The following is a 26,430-nucleotide window of genomic DNA, read 5'->3' on the forward strand; positions in this document are numbered from 1 at the left end:
GTTTCTCAAAAAGATTACAGAAAACCTAAATTAAATGTGCTAATAAATCAGCATGTATTTATCGCAAACATTGTATCAAGCATTTCTTAGGGAGTATTGGGACAATTTTTGTTAGGGATAAAAAGGTAATGTCACTTATATTTGCTTAAACTCAGTACACAGGAAGCATGGTGGAAACAATGAGGATGACACCCTAAATTTGGAACCAAACAGGGGCCTTTGCTGTTGATATAGGTTGTTCGGCCCATTCGTTCTAGCAGATCTCTTCTGTGCAGTGACTTGCTGGTGAGGTTTGATGATTCTGCTGGGACTGATCAAAGTTTGGACCTGTGGATGGTTGTGGACAGTCTCTATGGGAACCGATTCAAGATTATAAAAACACTACAACATGAATACTGCAGAAGCAGGTGCACATGGAAGAGTAGTTTTACCAATGTAAAACAGCCATGACCAATAAAAAGTCACAGTAACAAAATGTAGAAACATTTACACATAGAACTGCATATGTACCATTCAAATGTTCAATAATATTTTATGTCTTTGCCGTTAGCATTGATTTAGTTCGGCTTAAGATAGCAAAGGCCTTTCCATACTACATGTGCAAAATCAGGTTCAACTTTCACCCGAGGGAGTGATCAAGGTTCTACACCGTTCTCAGGGAACAACAAACTCTAGATCAGGATGAGCAGACAGTTAAGCTTTACTTTTCTTCTTACCAATGCTAAGAACTTGACAGAAAAAAAATGAATGAAAAAGTACAAACGAAATGAACTATACGGAAAGGAACGTTCAGATAATATATATTAAAATGTGACTGGCATCACTCCAGTCAGGTTAACTCGGTCTTCGCTTCTTAAGGAGGTTCCAAATTTCTTCCACATGACTGCATGGCAAGAGGAGGCCAAGCAAATCATGAGGCAAACAAATTGTGGTTCCACAAAGGGCATAAATCACAAACTACAATCGAATAAGGCAAAAATACAAAATCTTTTTAAAGCTAATACTGATTACTATGAATATCTATAAATCACAGCTCGGGAGTAACGAGGACTAAAATTACCATGCTTTCACATCCAGCGAATGTGATGCAAAAGATTATAAAGTGGATCCCATGTAACCCCAGACAACTAGTCACCCAGGCTCTTATCACAAGTAGACTGGACTACGAAAATACACTCTACTTTGGAATTCCAGACCATCTTCTCTGCCAACTCCAAACCCTCAGGTTGCTGCCACCAGACTCAGCCTGAACATCCAACAAAATAAACACATCTCACCACACCTCAATAGTCTCCAATGCCTCTCAGTCCAGGAAAGATGCAAGTTCAAGCAACTCACCCACATCTATAAAGGGTTCCACGACACAAAGAAGGCCAGAAGTAAAGGGCATTCCTTCTCAAACCTCGCAGCCAAGACCTGGAACAACCTTCTGCTACACCTCAGAACCGCTCCCTCGCTCTCCCCCCCCCTCATAAGGAACCTCAAAAACTGTCTTATGACAAAACAGGTGTGAAGGTTTCTCCACCCCCCCCCCCATCCCCTTTCAGACCTACCTTACTTATTGCCTGGATACCCTCATGAGTGATTAGTCGCACTCTACAAATCCAAACATAACAGCAGACAAATAATCCTTCAACGCGTCCAATGCAGAGCCCTGCTGGGCTAGTGTAAAGATGAACAAAAGAACTTGGGAAAGGGGTGTAGATAAGGGGTCAACGTGTTTGTCTGGACACCAAGCTATAAACCTGCTTCAATGGCTGGACAATACCGTTTTGGCTGAGCTGCCAAAATAACAGACTTTGGGCAGAAGGTCAAAAGCTGTCAACTGTCACCACTCAATCTTCATACATAAAGGAGGAGTGTTGACAGGTTTAGATGCCGAAGTCTCCCATGTTGCTGCGACAAGAGATACTCCCAAAGAGGTAGTCTGATCAGAGGACCGATGGACATGCTGAACAGCTCAGGATATCACACTCTCTAAAATCAGTCCAGAGCCACAAGAATGACTTGGGCTCTGTCGTTCCTGATCTTCTTGAGAACTCTAGGCAGAAATGGTATTGATGGAAAGGTGTAAAGCAGACTGGAGCGCCACTCAAGACAAAAAGTCTCCAAGGGAGAGTCACTTTGGAAACTCCAGCATGCAGAAGTGCTAACATGTATTCTCAGCAGTGGCACACAGATATAACCAAGGCTCTCCTCACTGCCGATAGAGACTTTGCACCACCTCTGCAGAAGACGCCTAGCAGATTTCGAGTGAGGTCTCCAGTCAGAGTTTGTTCGCACTGGCGTTCAAAGACCATGTCAGGTGATGAACCTCCAGAAAAATTATGCAATCTTTCAACCATGTCCAGAGGCACATGTCCTCTTGACAAAGGGTCCTTTACCCCCAGCCACTCCTGTTCATTGCAGCACCACATTGAATGCGTGTTATCCAAGAACACCTGTACAAGCATTCCTTTGATGGAGTCTAGAAAGTTTTCAATGCCAGCCGGGTCGCTCGAGCTCCAATAAGTTGATGTAAAGTCTTGATTCCACTGGAGATCAGTCATCTGATTTTCATCTGTCACAGATGGCCTACCCATCCCAGAAGTAACGTGTGTCACTGCAGTCAGTTTTAGTTGGGAAAGGGAGAGGGATCTGCTTCTGACCCAATCGCTGTTTGTCATCCGCCACTAAAGCTCTTTTACCGTTCCCTTCGAGAGCTTCCCCATATGCAGGGTCCACTGGAACGTCAAGTCCCACTGCAGAACCCTCATATGCCAGCGGCATGCATTACAGGCAGGAAACAGGAAGTCAGGAGGCCTAGCAGCTTCAGAGTGTCTCACTGATATCTAGGATAGAGACAGAAACATTGGTATCATTGCATGAATATCTTGGGCTCGCCGCTCAAGAGGATTAGCCCAAATCTGCAGTGTGTCCAGAACAGCTCCGATGAAAGGGAGTATGTGAGAAGGGGTGAGATGCGACTTCGGCATGTTGAGAGTGAACCCCAGCGAGCCCTTATTTAAAGGCCAGTCATCCTGATAGGGGAGGAAGACTGGAAGCCCTGATTACTGCAGTTGGAGACACAGCTGAAGCCCCCTTTGGGGCCACAAAAGGAGCAGAAGGCAGACCATGGTTGGTGGCGGTCATGGAAAGGACTAGGAGCTGGCTGTAAGCTCTGCTGTCCTTAAAGCCTTGTTTCTGTAGAGATGGGAGCTATCAAAGGGCATGGCCACGAACAAGGCCTGGACTTCCCCAGAAAAGCCAGTCATTCTCAGCCAGGTGTGGCACTATAAGGCCACTGATGACGAAACCGCTCTGCCTGATGAATCTGCTGTATCCAGCCCACAGAGTATGGTAAACTTAGATGAGTCTCTCCCGTCAGCAATGGCTTGAGAGAGTACTGCTTGGGCCTCCTCCAAGACCACTGGTAGCACCTGCGCAACAGTCAAAGAGCAAGTGGAAGCGTCAGCCGAAAAGGGCACAGTGTGTTCATTGGCTGGAAGAGAACATAACCTGCCCCAAGGTATCCAGCCTTTTGGATACACTGTCCAGGGAAGTGTTAGGGAATGAACCAGTACTAAATTTGGAAGTGGAGCCTAGGACCACCAAGCTCTCAAGGGTCGGGTGTGGGAGGTCAGGCAACTGGGGTCCCCTGGGGCAGGGTGTTGGCAGCGGGCTATCAACCTATTTGTAGGAGCTCCTGTGTTAGGACCAGACCCCAGTAGGACATCCATGAGGGTTTCATTAAACAAAAGAAGCAGGTTAGGATTTGGCGGCTCTTGGCTGAAGCACACAATAGGTAACTGAAGGTCCAGAACCGCAGCCCACCTCCTCACCACCATAGTAAAGAAGGATCCTTCCTCTATAGCTACGGTAGGAGGAGAAACCAAGCTAGTATCTGGGGAGATATCCAGTCCACTGGCATCCTTACACCAGGTTTCCTCTGACATCCAGCAGCTGGTATTCATCAAGGTCCAGTGGCCCCAAGTCCTAGCCTAAAGGAACAGAACACAAGCTCTATCCTGGGTGGTCTGTCCCCACTCTGCATTAGCCACACCCACCCGGCTCCATATTGAAGTTGGGTAGGAGTATGTGGACTACATCACCAGTGGGTGCAGTAGACATCGGCATTGGAGGCAGCGCAGGGAGGAGGGGTGGGAGCACAATTCAGGCGCCAATATCGGCTCCTGTTCAGATCTATTCATGGATCCAGGAAGCCCGACTTGCACTAGTGACAAGCCTACCGGCTGAAGACCAGTAGGGGGCCCTCCTAAGTCAGCAGTTGGGCAGGGGAGTCGTTCCAGCTCCATGAAACTCAAGGAGGCGCAGAGACTGCCCATGCTCAGGTTCAACCGCAGAGCCAGGCCTTGAATGCAGACCTCTTCAACTACTTGTTTTTCCTTTCTTTTGTGGGAGTTACGCAAACAGATGATTTCAACCTACGATGATCTATGGCTCTACGACAGATCCCAGGATCTTCCTCCAGGCGATCAAGACCGTCGTGGCACATCGAGCAGCAAGGAGCATAAGGGACCACTCCCTCAAGGGCTTTGGGTGCATGGCCCGACAACTGATGCAGGTCTTGGGATATTGGGCGAGCTTGATTAGGCAGATGAGGTGTAGATCAGTCAGACATTTGCCTGTGACAGGAGCCACAGGGTTTGAAACCAGCCTTCCTTGTGGACATCCCCACGACACCAAAGTGTCAAAGTTTCAAAACTCAGTGTATAAAAAAATAAAAATAAATTTAAAAAAAAGTCAGTCAAAAAGTGATCTGCTCCGACTAGTGCGGGAAGAAAAGAACTAACGTCAGTGCGAAGCTAAACGCTACCTACTAGGCACAGGAGTACTGCTCACGAAAAAGTTTCCGGATCCACTCTGACACATGGGAATATTCTAAGGTAAGGAATCTGCAGCCAGAAGACTTTTGCTAGTATTTATTCATGACATCAACGTTTTCAGGCAAAAACATGATTTATTGAACAGGTCAGGGGCACCATTTATCCAAACAAATTTTGGGTTCTTGGTGTGTGACTGAAACAATGCACTGGTGGAAAGAAAAGTTCATGATAGGGCTACAAATAAGTATTAAACATGCAGGAGGACACACACTGCTATGGAAACTCAAGTCAATGGTTGAGGGCCTGAAGTGAAAGCACAACATTACCATCTGAAATTCCCGGCTAACAGAGGCCACAGAAGAGCATTTCTCTGTTGTTCTGGGATATGCTTGTCCCTTCAAGCAGTAGAAAAACTTTTAAATTCTATATATTTTTTTGTCCTTCCCCTCACCCCCCACCCAAGTGCCCTCCCCTGCCCCTTTTCACCTCCTCACTCCCCCTGCAAGCCACGACTGGCTAACTGCCAATCACCACCTGCAAAAGCGATAAGGCGATTCCATTTTACTTTCCATATACCTTACATATCACTGGACCCAATACGGTAGGGGCATGAAAATTGTGTACTAGAAACCCAACAGCTTCTCACATACAAGGGCAAGAAATAAATGATCTTAGATATAGCCTTCCTGGCAAAAGGAAAAGCAAGGAGGGCCACCCGAATTACAATATTAAAGTACTGAGATAGCTGTGGTTCTGTCTTTCTACACTGCCCAACCTTATGTTTACGTTCTACTATAAATGCATTCTAGAGCACGCTGCATGGCACATGCTTGTGTCTGAAAATTCTACTTAACAAGTTGCACATTGCTTGTTGTCCCAGAGACAGCTTTGTTAGGTATTAATAATGTAAACTAGAAACACTGATTTGACAAACAACATTACCACGGCCATGCCACCCATTATGAAAGAAAAAAAAAAAAAAAACACATGATGTTGAACAGTGATAAGAAAAAAAAGAAAAAAAAAAGAAAAAAAAAGAAACACCGTTTTAGCTGTAACATTAGTATGCAAGCCACCAATACTTACTGAGTAGTTCCTAGGATTGATCTTAACACCTGCTTTCGCACCACCAAAAGGCACATCTGAAAGTGAAGGAACATGTTACTTTTTTTAAACCATATTCTAAGAAGCAGCCCTACTCAAAGCTTCCAGCGGGTCAAATAAGTTTGGTCAGCTCTTGATATTACCAGTGTTCGCCTAAAAAAGCCGCAAGCAGTATGACTCCTTTGAGTGCATTTGTAAACCTGGAAATATAACTAAAGGTCCAATGAAAAGATGAAAAAAGCATCATTATCCAACAGAACTTTAGTTTTTCTCCCTTGACCACTCCATGAGATATGAATGGAACCTGTAGGTGAACAGGGACATTTGTGTATATAAGTAAATAATGGTTTTACTTATGTCCCGATGGTAGTTACAAGAAAGGATCAATTTACTCAAGCAAACTGTAGATTGGCAATCAAATATCGCTCATTTAACCTCCTAATTACAAAACAATGGTAAACATTCTATGGGAACACAGGAAGGTCATGGGTTGGTGGGGATAGAGCAGGCTCTTATGGATGCCATTCACGTCACCGATTTAAAAAAACATAACTTAACCCCCACATACCTTCCAACCATCCATTCTGCTACAAAGCTTTTTGAGCTTACACATAAATAGGACGGACAGATTAAAGTTATAACTGAATTTCTTTGTTGTCAATATTGAATTCAGATTTTCATAAATGTAAAGAAGGCTCATCAGGCACTGATTTTTGGAAATCAAGAAAGGAAACGTACCTACTACAGCACATTTGTAAGTCATTAAAGACGCCAATGCTTTAACTTCATCAACACTAACTTCTGTACTGTATCGAATACCTGGAAAACACAAACAGATTGGCAATCAGTTTCAGTATTTGCATGCTTAATAATCATAAAGGGATAAAACTGAAGTTAAGATGCAGATCTAACAATTGCTAACATTCAAGCTCAGGCAGCACTGGGAATGCTTGCATATACAGACCCCACCAAAAATCCCCAAAAGTTAAAATTACAAACCCCTCCTAAAACAAGTGAGAGGCCATACTTCTATAAGAAAAAGCATTAGTCGCCACCATTAACTTTGCTTCACTTTAACATAACTGCAAAGCTCTTCACCGTAAGTGTGTGTGCCTGTGACTGGTCAGTTGAAGTTGTGCATGTTATCAAGGACAGGACAGGACAGGTGCCCAAAGTTGCATTTTCACTCAAAAACCGATAGGAATGTTTGCTCTCCACACGTGCAAACTTTGCTGAACAAAATTACACCAAACTTGCCATGGAGCTAGAGTGCGGTTCTGCTTGTTCCCTTTTATGGTTTGGTACAAGTCTGGTCTGCAACTAAAGATATGTGAAGCAAAATTTAGAAATATCTGGTCGAATGGCTTTGTGAACCGGCTGACAAACGTAATGTGAATCCTAAATTCAGAATCTAAGGATCTGAGTACAGCTATAGAAGCCGTGTGAAACTGATACAGGTCTGGCCACAATCTGTTCACAAAATTCAAAGACCAAGGCGTTTGTTCACGAAAAGTAGGCTCTGTGCCAATGGTGAGCAGTGTTCAGTCCCAAGCTGATGTACATATCCAGCATGTACTGAATGCTTGGGTGTTGGATGTGGACAAAGTTGTGCTCAGAAGTGACAGGGAGCAAGGCAGCCAACCCTACAAGCAAATAGGAGGGGTAGACACAGGTAGGGGCTGAGCAAAAACTGCAGACAAATGAATAAAGAAATATTTGCTAAGGAACGTTATGGATGAAGACTAGTTACTATTCTGTGTAATTAAAAAAGAATTGGCAAAGTAGCTCAGCAAGTTAAACGTTTGACTGGACATCAGCTGCGACCAGCAAGTTACAAGTTCGAATTTCAGCCAGGTAAATTTAGCCCTCGATCTGGTCATAATTAGAACCATTACATTGGATAACAACAATGCCAGTTATTTATTCTAGTTTGGGCTGCACATTTTTGAAACCAGAGGTTTTGATTATTAAAAATGTACTTTAAAAAAATATAATCAAGGCAGGGTTTCGTTTTTTTAAATTAACACACAAGCACCACTGAAATGTCTCCCTTAAGGTAGTTATGCTAAGAATGTTCCTCCACAATACAGTGCTGTTGACCACAAAACAACACAAATAACATAAGGTAAACTACATGGCCCACATGCATAATCTTCACATTTCACTTAGATAGAATTGCCTTCTTTCAAAAATGGATAATTTGTAAGGACATTTAGTTAAATGTTCTTGTTGCCTTAAGCGAGGTAGAGCATCACGAAAAAAAACAAGGGAAGTGCGAGAAGGTTTTTCTGGCTTAAGTTTTGGTACTTCTTACACTGCTTTAACTGAAGTTTTTTTTAAAAAAAATGAACAGGCATCCATTGCTCGAATGAATAGTATTTGCAGAAGGTCAGGAACAAGCATTTGCATGAATAAGCCACTAAATTTTACACATCCAAAAGTTGTTTGAACAAGTATACTCTTGATAAACTGGTCTGACAACATGACTCCTCTTGCAGGCAGGAAAAACAAGCAAGCATGCCTCCTGGTAGTTTGATTTGCAACCAACTTTCCAGAGCACGATTTTCCATGTCCGCAAAAAAACATTGCTAGCAAGGCTCCATATTTTCAAGAGTGAGATCGTTAACTCTTAATGCAATTTTACCTGGAGCATAAATTCTACTTGCACTTCTACTCTCTGCACGAACATATTTGGTTCTGGTTTCAATTTACAAAATGGAAATCTAGTAAACTAACGTGGCATTAAAATATGTTTCACTCCTTAAAATGGACAAGTCCCTGAAATTAAATTGTGGAGTTCCTGCCTGGACTATTGTGTGCACAAATTATTTGGGTAGTACAACTACAAAGACCAACCGCATTAATCTTCAATGACTTCTTGCAGAGCACAAACTTACAGATGAAGCACTTTAGTTGTACAGAATCCGAAACAAAATTGGTAAACTACACTGGTGATTCAGAGGATCGACGTGTAACTCTATAACTATTCATGCATAATACGCATATGTTAACTGTACACCATGTATAGTATTAGTGTTTCATATTTTATGCCATAACACCTAGTAGTATTCTTTTGCTTTGACTAAAAGTCTCTTGTCCAAGTTTAAATATGAAGCAGTAAACCTTTGTTTAACCCCTTAGCAGCCAAGGACGTAACCGTTACATCCTGGGACCAGCTCTCTCCCCCCCGCCCTAATGAGCCTCACCTCGGCACCTCACTGCAGGGATGGAAGGGGAAATTGCTTCCCCTTCTACCCCCTCCCTACCGTGGCGTCTGAGGACGTCCACGTGCGATGGCCGCTGACCTCAGTGGCCTGCCCCTCTGTGCTGGAAGCTCAGCTTCCAGCATGGATTGGAGGAGAAATGCTTTTGCATTTCTCCTCCGATCACCTGGAGGGGCTGAGAAAGGCATCAACTGAAAGGAAAGGCCTTTCCTTTCATGTCTTCCAGCATTTCTACTGCTCGACTGCGATGTGATCAGGCAGCAAAAAGGCCCACTAGACACCAGGGAGTTTCTTTTTTTGGTGGGGTAATTGACATGAGGGGGAGTGGCCCCTTGTGCAAGGGCCGCTCCCCAGGGGGCCAAATTATTTTTAGGCCATTCCTGCCTCCGCCCCCCCAGGGGCCAGATCGACCTAAAATAATTAGGCTGACCTGCCCTCATGGAGGGCAGAAACCCTCTAGACACCAGGGATAGTGTTTTTGTTTGTTTATTTTTTTATATGTGGGGAGCGACCCCTTAGGCAAGGGTCGCTCCCCGGGGGCAAAATTTATTTTAGGCCATGTCTGCCCCCCTTGGGGCAGATTGGCCTATTTTTATCAGGCCAAACCACTACAAACCAGGTATATATATATTTTTTTAAATATATGATGAGCGACCCCTTACGCAAGGGTCGCTTCCCTTGGGGGTCAAATTGTATTTAGGCCATCTGCCTCCAAGGGGGGGCAGAAACCACTAGACACCAGGGATTTAAAAAATTTGCGTCAATTTCACAAAAGGGGAGCGACCCCTTAGGCAAGGGTTGTTCCCCTGGTGGGCACATTTATTTTAGGCCATTTCTGCTCCTCTTGGGTGACGATGGGCCTATTTCTACCACTTAGGCACCGGGGGGGGGGGGGTGTGTGTGTGTGTGTGTGTTTTGTTTGGGGTGGGGGGCAGTCCCTAGGACGATGGTTTTTCACCATGGGGGCACATTACTGTTGGTCATATCTGCCCCCATTAGGGGCAGATCAGCCTATTTTTGAAGGATTATCTGCCCCCAAGGGGGTCCGAAAGCCCACCATGGAAGATTTCCACCTCAAATAAATAAATAAAATAGTGGGGCGGTGGCTACCAACCAGTATGGGCCTGGTTATGCCCCCACCCCAACTGAAGGGGGTAACAGACTTTCAGCTCTCCCCCTGCACACTAAAACATCCTATCCCACGGCAAGCTTGACGACATTTGATTATTTTGGTATTTGGTTTTACATTTGGGCCATGAGAGCTTGCTAACTCTTAAAATTGTTCCACTTGGAATGGTGCGGGCTGCACTTTTGGGACTGAGGGACGCTGCCATGTAGAAAAATCCACAAGACCTAGACACATCTGAAAACTAAACATCTGGGTGAGTCCAGGGTGGTGTGCTTCACATGCATCCTGCACCATTTTCTTACCCACAATGCCCTGCAAACCTGTAACTTTGCTGGAAATCAGATTTTTCTCCCCATTTTTGTGATGGAACCTTCCGGAATCTGCAGTAATCTACATAATTCCTATCACTCAGCATTGTTTTATCTATACAGATAACAATTCTGCCCCACTTGTCAGCTTAAAAATGTTTTTTTTCCAACTGCCTTTTTGGAGCCGCTTTGGTTCCACCTCAGTTTCAACATGTTTTTGGCTCTTCCCTGTCACAGGCACTTGAGCCCACCTACACAAGTGAAGTATCATTTTTACCAGGAGACTGAGGGGAACGTTGGGTGGTAGGAAATATGTCCCGGAGCGGTGGTCCCCACACAGAAATGTGGGAAAAATATTATTTTATTCTGCTAAATTTGAGCTTTGCTGAAGATTCTGGGCAAGAAAACACTGGTGGATCCAAGCATGTCACACCTCACTGGCTCCCTTGGGTGCCTAGTTTCCAGAAATGTTTGGGTTTGGTAGGTTTACCTATATGGCTGCCTAGCCCAGGATGAAAAACGCAGGCAAATCCACAGCTCAAGAGTGTCTGAAATTACAGATATACTCCACAGCAGGATCACCAATCAAACAGTCATGAGAGACTCCTTGACAGTCAAACACACTATTGCTTTCAATCACAAACTGCAAAAACAGGTAATTTTGTATTTGGTAATAATTTTGATGTGTCCACGTTGTGTTTTGGGGCATTTCCTGTTGCGGGTGCTAGGCCTACAAACACAAGTGAGGTACCATTTTTATCGGGAGACTTGGGGTGGGGGGAGGAACGCGTGGTAGAAGGAAATGTATGGCTTCTTTCAGATTCCAGAACTTTCTGTCACCAAAATGGGAGGAAAAAGGTTTTTTGGGGGGGCCAAATTGAGGTTTGCAAAGGATTCTGGGTAGGAGAACCTAGTGAGAGCCCCACAAGTCACCCCATCCTGGATTTCCCTAGGTGTCTAGTTTTCAAATATGCACGTTTGGTAGGTTTCCATAGGTGCTGACTGAGCTAGAGGCCAAAATATAAAGCTAGGCACTTTGCAAAAAACACTTCGGAAACGCAACATGGACACATCCCATTTTTACACTGAAATCTGGTCGCGAGCATTAGGCCTACCCAGGCAGGTGAGGTACTATTTTTAGCGGGCGATTTAGGGGAACGCAGAATAGCAAAACAAGCGGTATTGCCTCTTGTCTTTCTCCACATTTTGTCCACCCAAATGTAAGACAGTGTGTAAAAAAAGATGTGTTTTTGAGAAATGGCATGTAATTCACATGCTAGCATGGGCACCCCGGAATTCAGAGATGTGCAAATAACCACTACTTCTCAACAGCTTATCTTGTGCCCATTTTGGAAATACAAAGGTATTCTTGATACTTATTTTTCACTCTATATTTCAGCAAATGAATTGCTGCATACCCAGTATAGAATGAAAACCCATTGCAAGGTGCAGCTCATTTATTGGCTTTGGGTACCTAGGGTTCTTGATGAACCTACAAACCCTACATATCCCCGCAACTAGAAGAGTCCAGCAGACGTAACCGTATATTTATTTCCAAAATCTAACATCGCAGGAAGTTAGAGTAAAACGTGGGCAAAAACTGCGGTTTTTCCACCTCAATTTCAATATTTTTTATTTCGGCTGTTATTTTCTTTAGAAAACCCTTGTAGGATCTACACAAATTACCTCTTGCTGAATTCAGAATTTTGTCTACTTTTCAGAAATGTTTAGCTTTCTGGGATCCAGCATTGGTTACACACCCATTTCTGTCACTAACTGGAAGGAGGCTGAAAGCACAGACACAAAAAAAAAAAAAAAAAAAAAAAAAACAGTAAAAATGGGGTATGTCCCAGTAAAATGCCATAATTGTGTTGAAAAATTGGGTTTTCTGATTCAAGTCTGCCTGTTCTAGAAAGCTGGGAAGATGGTGATTTCAGGAAAAAAAAAAAAAAAAAAAAAAAAAGACACAAGCCTTCTTTTAGCTGTTTTTTCGTTAATTTCTTAGGGTGTTATTCTAACTTTGGAGGAGGTGTTAATCCGTCCCAAAAGTGACGGATTTACCACCAGCCGTATTACGAGTCCATTATATCCTATGGAACTCGTAATACGGCTGGTGGTATATCCGTCACTTTACCGTCACATTTGGGACGGATTAACACTCCTCCAAAGTTAGAATAACCCCCTTAGTCTCCTTCATGGGAACCAACAAAGCCTGGGTACCTCTAGAATCCCTAGGATATTAGAGAGAAAAAAAAAAAGACGCAAATTTGGTGTGGGTAGCTTATGTGGACAAAAAGTTATGAGGGCCCAATCGCAAAATGCCACAAAAGCCCCCCCCCAAAAAAAAAAAAGGCTTGGCACATGAGGGGGGGAAAAAGGCCTGGCAACAAAGTGGTTAAAATTCAAGAAAACTGGTTTACATCCACAATGTGCATGTTAGCTCAGCTTCAAGACCTCTAAATCACGTCAGCTCTCATCGTTCTCCAGACAAATAAAAACTCTAAAATGTTCCTCTGAACCAAAATAAAGTGTTTATACCCACAGCTGATCTCTATTTGGGACACGGAGGAGGATGTTATCAAGTTACAGATGTTATCAAATTCCGGGGCCCCTTCCATCACCAAAATCCAGCAAAGCTCTAACCGGCTTCCAAATCTACACAACAGTAAAGCTTGCACGAAGGAAAGAGAATTCCTAAATTAAAAGACTTTACCCTCCTGCTTTCAAATGGTGCGAAATTCGTGCACCTCGCAAACCTACGTTTCTCTCCTCAACTAAACCCCTAAATGATAATTACTAGTCTTGTGAGATAAGACCAGAATTAATTTGCGAGAGATAGCTGCCCTGTCAAAAAAGAACCTCAATCTGTTTCAAAGGAACACCGAAAGCTAGAGGACAAATTCTAAATGCCAGCTGGACATCTGAAAGAAACATTGCTGCAATATTTTTACGATTGTATGAGCTATATGACGTCCTGTCGCTGGGAAATACCTTTATTGTAGGAAGAAAACTAATTTAAGTCAAAACTGGTAGTAAAAATGTCTGTCAGACGTTTCTCTGTGGCCACAAATATTGAAATCCTGGCCTTCAGGGAATGTAACTTAACACTCCACGCGTTACTTTCTAACGAAGAAACAGTTCTTGCCTACATATTCTGAAGTTTCTAAAGACATCTGTTGAAACAGGCCCTTAGACAAACCACATCTTTACCCAAGAACTAACAGAATCAATTTGCTTCAATTAATCGACCGATGCCACTGACGACTTGAATTTCTACTATGAATGAGCATCAAACGGAAAATCTTTGTTTGGGACCCAAAGCCCTAAGACGTCACGCTATCAGCATCACAATGAACCACAGCAGCACTGCCAATGAAACAGTTAATCGTCTTGATCTGAGATACCAGATTTATCGACTGCTATTTGGAGTGAATTGGCAGCATCATTTTTTTCCTCAGAATGCATAGAAGCTTTTCCCTCACACACATATTAAAAAAAGAAAAAGAAAATAAACGTGCAGCAGAGTTCTCAATACACAAGCATTGGGTTTTGAGTTCAGGATTAGATCTTGCTACTTACTGATTACTGAATCAGGTATATTAACTCGTTGATCTGTATGCATGCCTCAAAGTGGAGGCAATGATACCTCTGACAAACACAAACTAATAAACAAAAGAGTTCAAACATGTATATACACACAAGATCTATTCAACAATATCTACCCTGGCATAAATTTGCTTAGAAGAAAAAAAAAAAAAGATTCACCCGACGAACAAAGTGAAGATGAAGAGCCATGGAAGAGAATTCCTGATAAAGTGGTTAGAGAAGACAAAAAAAAAAAACCCAAAAAACCACACACACACACATATATATATATATATATATATATATATATATATATATATATATATATATATATATATATATATATATACACAACAACAACAACACACACTGACTACTTTCAGAACAGACAATTTCCACATGACACCTACACACCCTAACAAAAAAAGCAGCCAACACCTTAACATCCTATTAGGTTTACCCGTAGACCAATTACAAAACAGTTTCCCATCACTGTTGTTATAGCTTCTCGGTCAAGTAAACGCTGAAAGAGAGCGGTCCTGAGGGTCAATACATAGGTGTGTCCTAAGACATCTGGACAAGGCGATTAGGCTAATCCTTGAAGAAGGATTGGAATACTTGCAACTCCTGACATGCCAAAGCTACAAATGAATGCAAAATCACCTTCACAGAACAAATGTGCCCTGAATTGGGCGTGGGGCTAACCTAAATGTGGAATGGGCACTATCTGTTATGTCATGCAAATTTGAAGAGGACACTGTCAACGAGGAGGGTATCCAGGAACCTAGCAGGTATGAGTCTAGACTTACCTAAAGGCTAGTGGGACTTCTCCAAAAGCCCAGTCGTAAGCGATTGCAGAATACAAGACTCGAGGAGTAGGTGTAATTGCAGGTCATTTCATGTTATAAGAGTGATTTAGAACCCCAAGATCTGGGTTTCCATATATGTGGGAAGCATGCAAGTAGTAATTCCAGGGTATGCTGGGCCAGTGTTATGTAGTGCTTTGAAAGTGGGGTGAAAAGTATGAATTAGAGTACACAAAGACTTATATGAAGCTATGTTGAGACTAGCTTGGTTGGAATTTTTCCCCCTTGGTGGAGAAGGATTACGAAGAGAACACTCAGGTAGTCTACTCCTTCACTGAGGATATTAATGACTTTGCAAAAGACCTATGCCAGCAGAGATTAGATGAGTTCCTACAGAATGCTGCCTTTGCGAAGTAAAACTGCTTTGGGATGTATTCCTGGAACATCATCATGTCAATGGAGAGATCACTGTATTTTGGATGCTGTATGTGGATATTGTTAAAAATGTCTTGCTGGTTCTGCTGCATTCTGTTAGAAAAGGAAATTGGCATTTACATCTTACCGCCATACGCTCTACGATCCCATGGTGTTTTGCTATGATAGGATGAATTATGTTAGATATCTTAGGGTATACTATGCTGAAATGACATTACTTGCAGTGAAATCGAGATAAACCAGATTCATCAACGGATGCTATTCAGTTTAACTGACAGATGTTAATCCGTTTGGACGAATTCCAGTCCATCAAGCGATAGAGGTAACAGTCTAAGACACACACAGTCTCCGGGTTGTACAACAAGGTCCAACATCAAGGTAGGTGTGGTAAAAAGGTGTTATCTGATGGCTGAACACAGAAGTGCCTTTTTGGGTTCAGAAAAGGGAAATTGTTCACAACAGATCAGATCGTACTCAGAGACCTACATAAGTCACAAATAGAAAAAGATGAAGATACCATTATGAGAGCGTTTCTGGGTCATAGCTGGATAACCCCATTTGTTGAGAAACATGATCTCAGTCTCTCCACAGCAACAAAAAAAAAAAAAAAAAAAAAAGGATTGCAAGACATAGTATCCAACATAATGAAGGCATGTGAGATAGCTGAACAGTTCTATACAGACTTAAAACTTGAGAATAATCCACCTATTAAGAAGTTTCATGACCCAATGAAAATGAACAAACTAAAAACCTTCCCTAACATGTCCAAGAAGGCAGTGACCAGCAATGGCACGATAATCATCATGAAAGCAGACAAAGCACTAGTTGGTCGAATCATTGCGACAGCACAGAATGGGAACCTTCAAATGACGGATGTACTCTCTAATCCATTAGGACCTTTAGCATGGTTTTTAGCAACACCAGAAAGTAAGTTGCGAAGGACAAACAAAGCTGTTTTAGCATTATACTTGCAGAAAGACACCTGGAAATTCAGCCACACTGACTGATGGTATGGACAGAGTAAAAGGAGAAGAAGAATCAAACTAGTATGGTGGCGGTCTGTTTTGTCCATGGATTTGTAGGAAGGACATAGGAGTCAAAGAATTGATGTTGGGTTTGATACATACAATGGACTGTCTATTAAGAACAGCAAAAGGCTAATCAGAGGGGTAGAACTCAGGGACCAGTTCCAGAGTATCACCACCTTCCCAGATTGTTAAAACAGTGGAGGAAATTCCTAGGCCACATAAGGAATAAAACAACTCTCATTGCATTTCTTGTTAAAGAATGGAGAAAATCTGAGTATTTTGTAAAACTTGAGAATAAGACACTGTTTGCGAACTATGAAGATAAATGCTACAAAATCTCATCTGAAGGGACTCACAAAGTGCCCAATCTCAACAGTACCATAAAGAAGCAGATGGTAGTTTGTTTCTGCATGCTGCACACGCTGCTAATGAGGGTTATGAGGCAGTAATGATAAGCTCAGATGACATTGATGTGTTGATTAAATGTTTGGGATTCCATGACAGAATCATTGCTAAATTGTTTCGAGATGCAGTACTAAAATATGCATGCGAGTCCTTGACACTGGGAAAATAGCTTGAACTCTTGGTGAAAAAGTTTGTTGAGATATGATAGGTCTCCATACGTTTAACGGATGTGACACAGTAAGCGCATTTAAGAAAAAAGGAAAAGTAAGTGCCTTCAAAATCCTGTCTGCCAACAGCCATACACAGGAAACATTTTTGCAGCTCGGATACGAATGAGATCTCCGAAGAACTGATGGACAAACTGGAACACATCCTGTGCTAGTTTTATGCACCAAAATCTTCGGTTTATCAGATGAATGACTGGAGATATCACAGATTCTTTGTAAAGAAGGCTGAAATAGACCGTTATCAACAAGAAACATACAGAACATGCAAATTATCAAGCCTCTGTACGCAAGAGAAGTCTTCTGAATGATCCACAGACACCTAGTCCAATTGGGGGAGGGTGGAAGCTGGAAAGACACGAGAGAGCAGAGCAACTGGGACTGGACGGAGGGGCAGCCAGCACCTAAAACTGTGTTAGATCTACTAGCTTGCAACTACAAACTGCCAACATGTGTCTGCTGTCTAAATCACTTCAAGTGCACTGACATGTTCAGGCTTCCCGCTGGTGAAATTCCAACAGACGGAGAGAAGGATGACACTTATTCAGAAAATGACGAATGTGAATGACAAAACTGTTTATATACACTCATGACATACACTGCCTATGTAAGATGTGACAACTATTATTTGAAATTGTAAGTGAAAAATATGCACATAACCTATAACAAAATGAGGAATACAATTAAGTTTTGTTATTTTAAGGACTATAGTATGATTACAATTAATCAATTATTTTTTAAATTATATTGAATTTAACCAATCCAGTGGAATAAGATTCCCCCCACCCCACATATGATGAATGTGTGCTATTTATCAAAAATATGAAGAACAAAAATTGGGCTATGGTTGCTAATCCAATAATGTCAGACATTAGGTAATGATTGATGACTTGCTATCACATATTTTCCATCTCTAGGCATCCATACCTTGCAAAATAAATATGTTTGAAATTCCCCCCCGCCTCCAAGTGGCGCCAATGGCCTAAATTTGGGGCCCTGGCTCATGGCCGAAGTATTCTCATTTAACGTAAGCCTGTAGTGTTTGTATTAGTGGTGTCAAAGTCTACATTATGAGGTTACGAACACACTGGCATTTCTTGAGCTGAACAGCAAATAGGTCATCAACTGGTCCATTTAAGTAGCACGGCAGGCACTGAAAAGCATCCAGAGGCTTTTTGTACACAGACTGCATCAGACAGTCGTTTTGATACTAGAAATGTTGCTTGCATATTAGGAAAGCTAAGAATTCGGTTTCACTAGAAAAGGCAGGGGCAGTTTCCATTGAGTTTTGAAGGCACAACCTTAACTACAATGTTGTGTAGTATAAGTGTAGCTTACAGTGAACCAAATCAATTGCCATGTTCAAGAGTAGTTCAAATTACTACTGCACAAGCATAAAAGAGATGGCCCTTCATAGGTTCTTTTTATGGGTGTTGCAACAAGATTCTGCCAGTTTCACCAACTCCAACACATCAAACCCTCTGACAGTCCTCCAAACACTGGGAGAGGTTCAACTAGTTCTTACATCTGCCTCCCCAAAGTGGAGCAGATTAGAAGGTTCTGTGAGCTTGTAATAGATGTGAGTTTGGTTAGGATTTTTTACTGGCAAAGACCAAAGAAATAAATGTACAAGCGCACTACTGAAATATGCGTCCAGATAGTCCCAAATATTTTCCTAAGGCAGAGATGAATCAAATGCATTCCAAGTAGTAGTCCGGCTGTTTAAAAATAGATAGGAAGAATCATCAAAAGTGGCTGATTAACATGAGGGTGTACTGCCTTAATGAAATACGAGCCAATTCAGCAAAATGTTAGGCATGGATTCTTAAAGGTGCAGCTCATAAATCTATACCTCTTAATTAAGGTAGATCAGAATTTTATCAAAGATGGATCTGAGTTTTATCAAATATTTGAGCCACCAGGTCCAACATCTGGTCCTTCCCACTTACCCTTTATTCTAACACTTTCTGGTCTCAGGCCTTACCTTAGCTTACCCTTGGTCTAATTCCTGTCACCGCCCTCTGATCAACTGACTGATAGTCTGGATTTCTCTTATGGTTGACAGCACTCGGAATTAGATGTGCTCCAATAGGTAAGCTAGAATTAGATCCTATTGCGCAAGACTCAAGACCCAGCTAATTTATTGCTAAAGTCTTCCAATCACTTCTTCACAAATACAAACAAATCTGCCTTGATGTTGTCGTAGTTTGGACTCTTGCTCTGAGCAAGACTGCTGGTTTAAGGATAACCGGACTTTTGTTTGTAGGCGACTGAGTCTTTCCTACAACAAGTCGCAACTGTTGTCCCAACCTTACCGGCTCACTAGCAGCATCTCACCAGAAACACAATAGTAAAAGGTGATTTATGGCAGTCGCTTACGCATGGACTCAAAGTAAGATCTCTCAGGGTATGTCGTGGTTGAACGGAGATTACCCTTTTCTCACAAATATATTATGTCTCATACAAACACAGGCAATGACACAGATGCAGTAAAGTTATAATAGCTTTTTATTTAACATAACTGCAATTTGCAATACGTTGCATGGACTGCAATGATTAGGATAATGAATATAGTTAGTAACAGTATTGTGAAGAAGAGAGTCATTCTTATGAAGACCCCCACCATTTTGCAATACATGAAAGAGATATAGAAGATGGAATATGCCCTATTACCCTCATGTGAATAGCCCCAACCTCCTACCTAAAGGAGAGCTTGGTTCGCTAAACCTAATCTGCCAAAGCCTTGTCCATGAGAGGAGCCCCCAACCCTCGTTACCTTGGAATGAGGTCTCTATCTCAGACTCCGTAGGGACACGAAGACTGGGTCAGCATCAAGACGACTGCAGCATCGGTATCAGCGATGGTGGCGATGCCCTCTGGTCGGAATCCCTCTGATTATCTGCCTAAAGTGTGGTGTATTTATACAGATCTACAAGGTCCCCTGACATAGGTGTATTCCAAAACAATAGATAACAGGCATGCTTGGGACGGCAATTAATATTAACAATCCCTCGAAAGTATAGAGAGGGAAAATCCCTAAGTGTGAACACCTACTGTTTGTTTGTCGTTGGTGCTTGATCTTGACGCCTTGGCACGGTGACACTGATAAAGTAACTCATAACAAGTGGCCTAACTATAAACAAGGCAGCCATCTTAGAAGAAATAAATAATTAAATGGGCTAAGACAGAGCAAGCTAAGTAGGTTAAAAGTCACTAGGGGACGGGGGGAAGGGTCTACAAGCCAGCAGCTAAGCTAACTCCTGCTATCCCATTAAAACAAACTAGGATTCACTACACCCTCCCCATTGCCGTAACAGGTATGATGAAGGTACAGGAACCCAAAAAGCTAAAAAAAATGCTCCTGAACTAAAAGCTAAATGCTAAAACAAGGCAAAAAGCATTTGCGTGTGTTAAAAATATGTTAAAACAAATTGTCTAAAAAATACATACAGAGATGTTAATATCAACTATGACAAGTACAGCGAGCAACAGCAAATGTCTATTAAATTGCATAATTTGGAATCGGGAAATGGCAAGTCAATTCATCAAATTATGTGCTATACGCATGATCTTGAAGAATGTCATCGAAGTCACCAGTCAAGGACCTCAAAAATGAGTCAACATTGTCCGAAGTGAAGTCTAGTGCTGGGCGGACAAACGGATCCACAGAGCAGAAGTGAGCCGTATTTCCTGGTGCATCGATATTCGCTGCAGTGTCCTCATCCATGGTAGATCTCATAACGGAAGGCTCATAGGTGGCCTCGCGGAGCAACCTCAGTCTCAAGGGGCATGACCGTGTATGAACCCTCATCGGGGACATCCGCAGTTCGTGGTCCACAGGAGATGTTGGTGCAACAGCAAGACAGACCATAGGCAGATGTTCAAAGAGACACCATATGCAGCGGAAGACTGGTTGTACACACCAGAGAAGTGGCCAGAATGACAACGACCAGTCAAGCTCCAGTTCCACCAGCAAAGGTGCACCGAAGATCCGAACCATGCGCTCACGGCACAGCGGAGTTGGCGGGAGCGGCTCCATTGCTCTGTGTTGCTGGAAAGTAACAACCACCGCGAATCAGAAGAAATAGCAGTAGTAGTCCGCCAATTAAAGCCAAAATAATTGGAAAGCCACCAAACACACTTGAAAAGAGAGAATGGATGGCTGATGGGATGACTCCTAAGACAGTCTGGAAGATGGACACGAAACCAGACCCGACAGCCTTAAAGAAATGCACAATCCCAGTGGTGCTTGAAGCATTGAATATTCTGGATACCAGCTCTCCAAAGTGTTTGGGGAAATTGGTATTTAAAAGGGATTGTATCTGGAGAGCATACGTCTCCTTTGCGGATGTCAAGGCGACCTGTTTCTGAAACAATAGCGCCTTTAGTCTACTCAACTTGTCATAGTTCACATTAATAGTATCTATGTGGGGCCACATGTCAGATACTTTTATCTCTCGTGTGGGGGGGAACAAAACATGTCCACAACACGTAACGACCTTCGTGACCGAGATTGCATAGGCAATTCCAGGTCGCAAGCCGCAACAGCTTTGATCGTTCAGTACCACATAACTGCCATTGGAAAGTACACGAAATACTGGACAAATCAAGGGGGCGGGAGTACCCTTCAGAAAACAGGGCAAATTTGCGACCCCCACATTGCAAAGACCGTGAAGAGACACCTGCTTGCATATCATAGAATGAGGAACAGCAGTCTCACATTCACTTCCGCTAAGAAAGACCTCCTGTTCACCATTCAGACAACTATAGTCAAAGGGCAATTCCCACTCTTCCTTAATAAAGCTATCTCCTAGCTGCTCATATCGTCCCACGGCAAGATTTTTCAGGCAGCTCGAGAAACGAAACGTTGAAATCGGTAATTTAATAATGCCATGCAAGAGCCAGATAGTTGAGACTTTCCGCTACTGTGAAGGGCAACTTATCTAACTTTTCTACTTGAAGCAGGGTGAAACTAGCCTCCCTTTTAGCCATTGTCTCTTGTTCCCTGGAAAAATTAAAAGCAGTGAATAGTTCACTCCCATTAATGTACCTCCATGGAATGTGGCCACTTTTCAGTGTCTGTAAAGGCCAACCCAGCTGCATGATGGAACGTAGCTGCGTTTGCCCATGAGATAACCGGGACAAGTCTGTCTGAGTGATATCAATAGCAGACGACACTATATTTGATAGTGAATAAATCCTGTTGGACAGCGTGTTCATGCCATTGTCGACAACAGCTAATGTTTTTTCCAATTTATCTTTATCCAGTTGCCTTAAACGTGCAGCAGCCTCAATCTGGGAAAGTTTCCAAATGTCATTGTACATAGCATATAAAAATTGTTTCGAGCACTGTTTTCTAGGACCTAACAGGAAATCCTGTAAGTCTATACTGTCAGAAAGAGTGTTCAGGTGTTTTTTTAACCGCTGTTAACATGTTTGTCTGCACCCATTTCTGGCACAGCTTACCCACACTGTATGTTGTAATTATACCTGTATGTTGACCTCATAGAAAGCGAGGGTCAGGCCTGTTAATTGAAAATCCCCCGAAGAGTTCAAGAAACGCTTTTGACACTTATCAGTGTTGGAGGGCCATACCAACAACCCGCCGGGACGGGAAAGTGAAGAATTTTAGGTACCAGCCTTAACCATTGCATCTAGCCTGTCTTCTGAGACATTAAGAAAGTGTTGCCAATCTCTAAATTTTGTCGGAGTAGGGATACTGGGCGTGTTCAGGTCTTTAATTTTTGCTAACCCCAGACAGGATGTCTGCTCAATAGTGTCATTTAAAAAAATCATTTGCACAGGAATCGGGCAAGCCCAAAATAAAGCCTCCTTACCCTGTACCTGCCAATCTTGTGTTCCCCATACACTTTTCAAATCTATAGTGTCTTTCCAGTATTCATAACCCTCAAGCGAGAGCCGGGAAACAAAGGGATCTGAGTAAATCAGTTTCGTATCTGTTAGCAAAAGTTTTCTAATTTGTGCCAGAGGTATTTTAAAATAATACGACTCTGCATTTCTTGTATCATGCCCGGAAAAGTATGTAAATTTATCGCTGTAGTACTTTGGACTCCCCACCTATGGTGTTTGTAAGGAAATGCCTCCTTGGCATGGTTACCCCCTGACTTTTTGCCTTTGCTGATGCTATGTTTTGAATTGAAAGTGTGCTGAGGCCTGCTAACCAGGCCCCAGCACCAGTGTTCTTTCCCTAACCTGTACTTTTGATTCCACAATTGGCACACCCTGGCACCCAGATAAGTCCCTTGTAACTGGTACCCCTGGTACCAAGGGCCCTGATGCCAGGGAAGGTCTCTAAGGGCTGCAGCATGTCTTATGCCACCCTAGAGACCCCTCACTCAGCACAGACACACTGCTTACCAGCTTGTGTGTGCTAGTGAGAACAAAATGAGTAAGTCGACATGGCACTCCCCTCAGGGTGCCATGCCAGCCTCTCACTGCCTATGCAGTATAGGTAAGACACCCCTCTAGCAGGCCTTACAGCCCTAAGGCAGGGTGCACTATACCATAGGTGAGGGCACCAGTGCATGAGCACTGTGCCCCTACAGTGTCTAAGCAAAACCTTAGACATTGTAAGTGCAGGGTAGCCATAAGAGTATATGGTCTGGGAGTCTGTTTTACACGAACTCCACAGCACCATAATGGCTACACTGAAAACTGGGAAGTTTGGTATCACACTTCTCAGCACAATAAATGCACACTGATGCCAGTGTACATTTTATTGTAAAATACACCACAGAGGGCACCTTAGAGGTGCCCCCTGAAACCTAACCGACTATCTGTGTAGGCTGACTGGTTCCAGCAGCCTGCCACACTAGAGACATGTTGCTGGCCCCATGGGGAGAGTGCCTTTGTCACTCTGAGGCCAGTAACAAAGCCTGCACTGGGTGGAGATGCTAACACCTCTTCCAGGCAGGAGTTGTAACACCTGGCGGTGAGCCTCAAAGGCTCACCCCTTTGTCACAGCACCGCAGGACACTCCAGCTTAGTGGAGTTGTCCGCCCCCTCCGGCCACGGCCCCCACTTTTGGCGGCAAGGCTGGAGGAAACAAAGAAAACAACAAGGAGGAGTCACTGACCAGTCAGGACAGCCCCTAAGGTGTCCTGAGCTGAAGTGACTCTAACTTTTAGAAATCCTCCATCTTGCAGATGGAGGTTTCCCCCAATAGGATTAGGGATGTGACCCCCTCCCCTTGGGAGGAGGCACAAAGAGGGTGTACTCACCCTCAGGGCTAGTAGCCATTGGCTACTAACCCCCCCAGACCTAAACACGCCCTTAAATTTAGTATTTAAGGGCTCCCCTGAACCTAAAAAAATAGATTCCTGAAACTAACAAGAAGAAGGACTGCTGAGCTGACAAACCCCTGCAGAGGAAGGTCAGAAGACACCAACTGCCTTGGCCCCAGACTTACCGGCCTGTCTCCTGCCTTCCAAAGAAACCTGCTCCAGCGACGCTTTCCAAGGGACCAGCGACCTCTGAATCCTCCGAGGACTGCCCTGCTTCGAAAAAGACAAGAAACTCCCGAGGACAGCGGCACTGCTCCAAAAGAACTGCAACTTTGTTACAAGGAGCAGATTTAAAGACCCCTGCAACTCCCCGCAAGAAGCGTGAGACTTGCAACACTGCACCCGGCGACCCCGACTCGACTGGTGGAGAACAACCAACTCAGGGAGGACCCTCCGGCGACTCTACGACTGTGAGTAACCAAAGTTGTCCCCCCTGAGCCCCCACAGCGACGCCTGCAGAGGGAATCCCCAGGCTCCCCCTGACCGCGACTGTCTGAACTCCATTTCCCGACGGCTGGGAAAGACCCTGCACCCGCAGCCCCCAGCCCCTAAAGAAACAGAACTTCTGTGCAGGAGTGACCCCCAGGAGGCCCTCTCCCTTGCCCAGGTGGTGGCTACCCCGAGGAGCCCCCCCCCCCCTTGCCTGCCTGCAACGCTGAAGAGACCCCTTGGTCTCCCATTGAAACCTGAAGGAAACTAGACGCGTGTTTGCACACTGCACCCGGTCGCCCCTGCGCTGCTGAGGGTGTACTTTCTGTGCTAATTTGTGCCCCCCCCCGGTGCCCTACAAAACCCCCCTAGTCTGCCCTCCGAAGACGCGGGTACTTACCTGCTGGCAGACTGGAACCGGGGCACCCCCTTCTCTCCATTGAAGCCTATGTGTTTTGGGCACCTCTTTGACCTTTGCACCTGACCGGCCCTGAGCTGCTGGCGTGATAACTTTGGGGTTGCTCTGAACCCCCAACGGTGGGCTACCTTGGACCAAAAACTGAAACCTGTAAGTGACTTACTTACCTGTGAAAACTAACAATAACTTACCTCCCCCAGGAACTGTGAAAATTGCACTGTGTCCACTTTTAAAACAGCTATTTGTGTTTTATGTAAAAAGTATACATGCTAATGAAATGATTCAAAGTTCCTAGAGTACTTACCTGCAATACCTTTCAAATGAGATATTACATGTAAAATTTGAACCTGTGGTTCTTAAAATAAACTAAGAAAAGATATTTTTTCTATAACAAAACCTATTGGCTGGATTTGTCTCTGAGTGTGTGTTCCTCATTTATTGCCTGTGTGTATGTACAACAAATGCTTAACACTACTCCTTGGATAAGCCTACTGCTCGACCACACTACCACAAAATAGAGCATTAGTATTATCTCTTTTTGCCGCTATCTTACCTCTAAGGGGAACCCTTGGACTCTGTGCATACTATTCCTTACTTTGAAATAGTGCATACAGAGCCAACTTCCTACAGTGTTGAACAGTGTTTCCACTGTGTGTAGTTCAAGAGAGGCCTATATCTAGTTGCACGGTGTAGGTAGTGATGTCCTCAATTGTTATAGCAGAACATTTCCCCATAATTCATTGTATAATCATATACATCATCACTTCCAAAAGCGGAATAGTCCTTCATTTCAGCTAGCATGGAATCAAATGTCTGGACATCCCAACCAGAGACAACATTAGGTGTAATAACATCAGACATTGAAATTTTGAACATGTATGGTATCTGAGTAATCTCAGTAGGCCCGTATATATCGAATGGAACTTTGTCCCACACAATCCCATCAGTAATTGGCATAACTGTAATATTTACAGGGGACAAATCTCGTCGGACCTTATGTGAAGAATGATGTGGTGTTAACATTTCATCAACAGGCTCCACAGAGGAGCGATCAGGAATATAGTGACCATTTATAAGCAAAAAGAAAACAGTCACAAAACCAATCCATAAAAATAATGCAATAAATGTCAAACAGAACCATAGATAGTTCCATGGGTAGATCAAATAGTTCTTTTTAAGCCATCGATACAGCATACTACTTTTTG

The 26,430-nt window shown here is 43.4% G+C and overlaps 1 protein-coding gene across 1 annotated transcript in view; it reads right to left on the minus strand.

The window, feature by feature from the left end:
- The window catches only part of GLUD1 (glutamate dehydrogenase 1), a 181,279-nt gene that overhangs the window by 122,762 nt on the left and 32,087 nt on the right, over positions 1-26,430 (minus strand). The window contains exons 2-3 of the mRNA XM_069240627.1: positions 6,669-6,749; positions 5,913-5,968 (exon numbers count right to left, since the gene is read on the minus strand). Coding sequence (XP_069096728.1) covers positions 5,913-5,968; positions 6,669-6,749 — 137 coding nt within the window. The remainder of the gene's footprint in view (positions 1-5,912; positions 5,969-6,668; positions 6,750-26,430) is intronic.

The sequence above is a fragment of the Pleurodeles waltl genome, chromosome 6 (genome assembly GCF_031143425.1).
Source record: "Pleurodeles waltl isolate 20211129_DDA chromosome 6, aPleWal1.hap1.20221129, whole genome shotgun sequence".
In the NCBI taxonomy this organism is placed as follows: Eukaryota; Metazoa; Chordata; class Amphibia; order Caudata; family Salamandridae; genus Pleurodeles; species Pleurodeles waltl.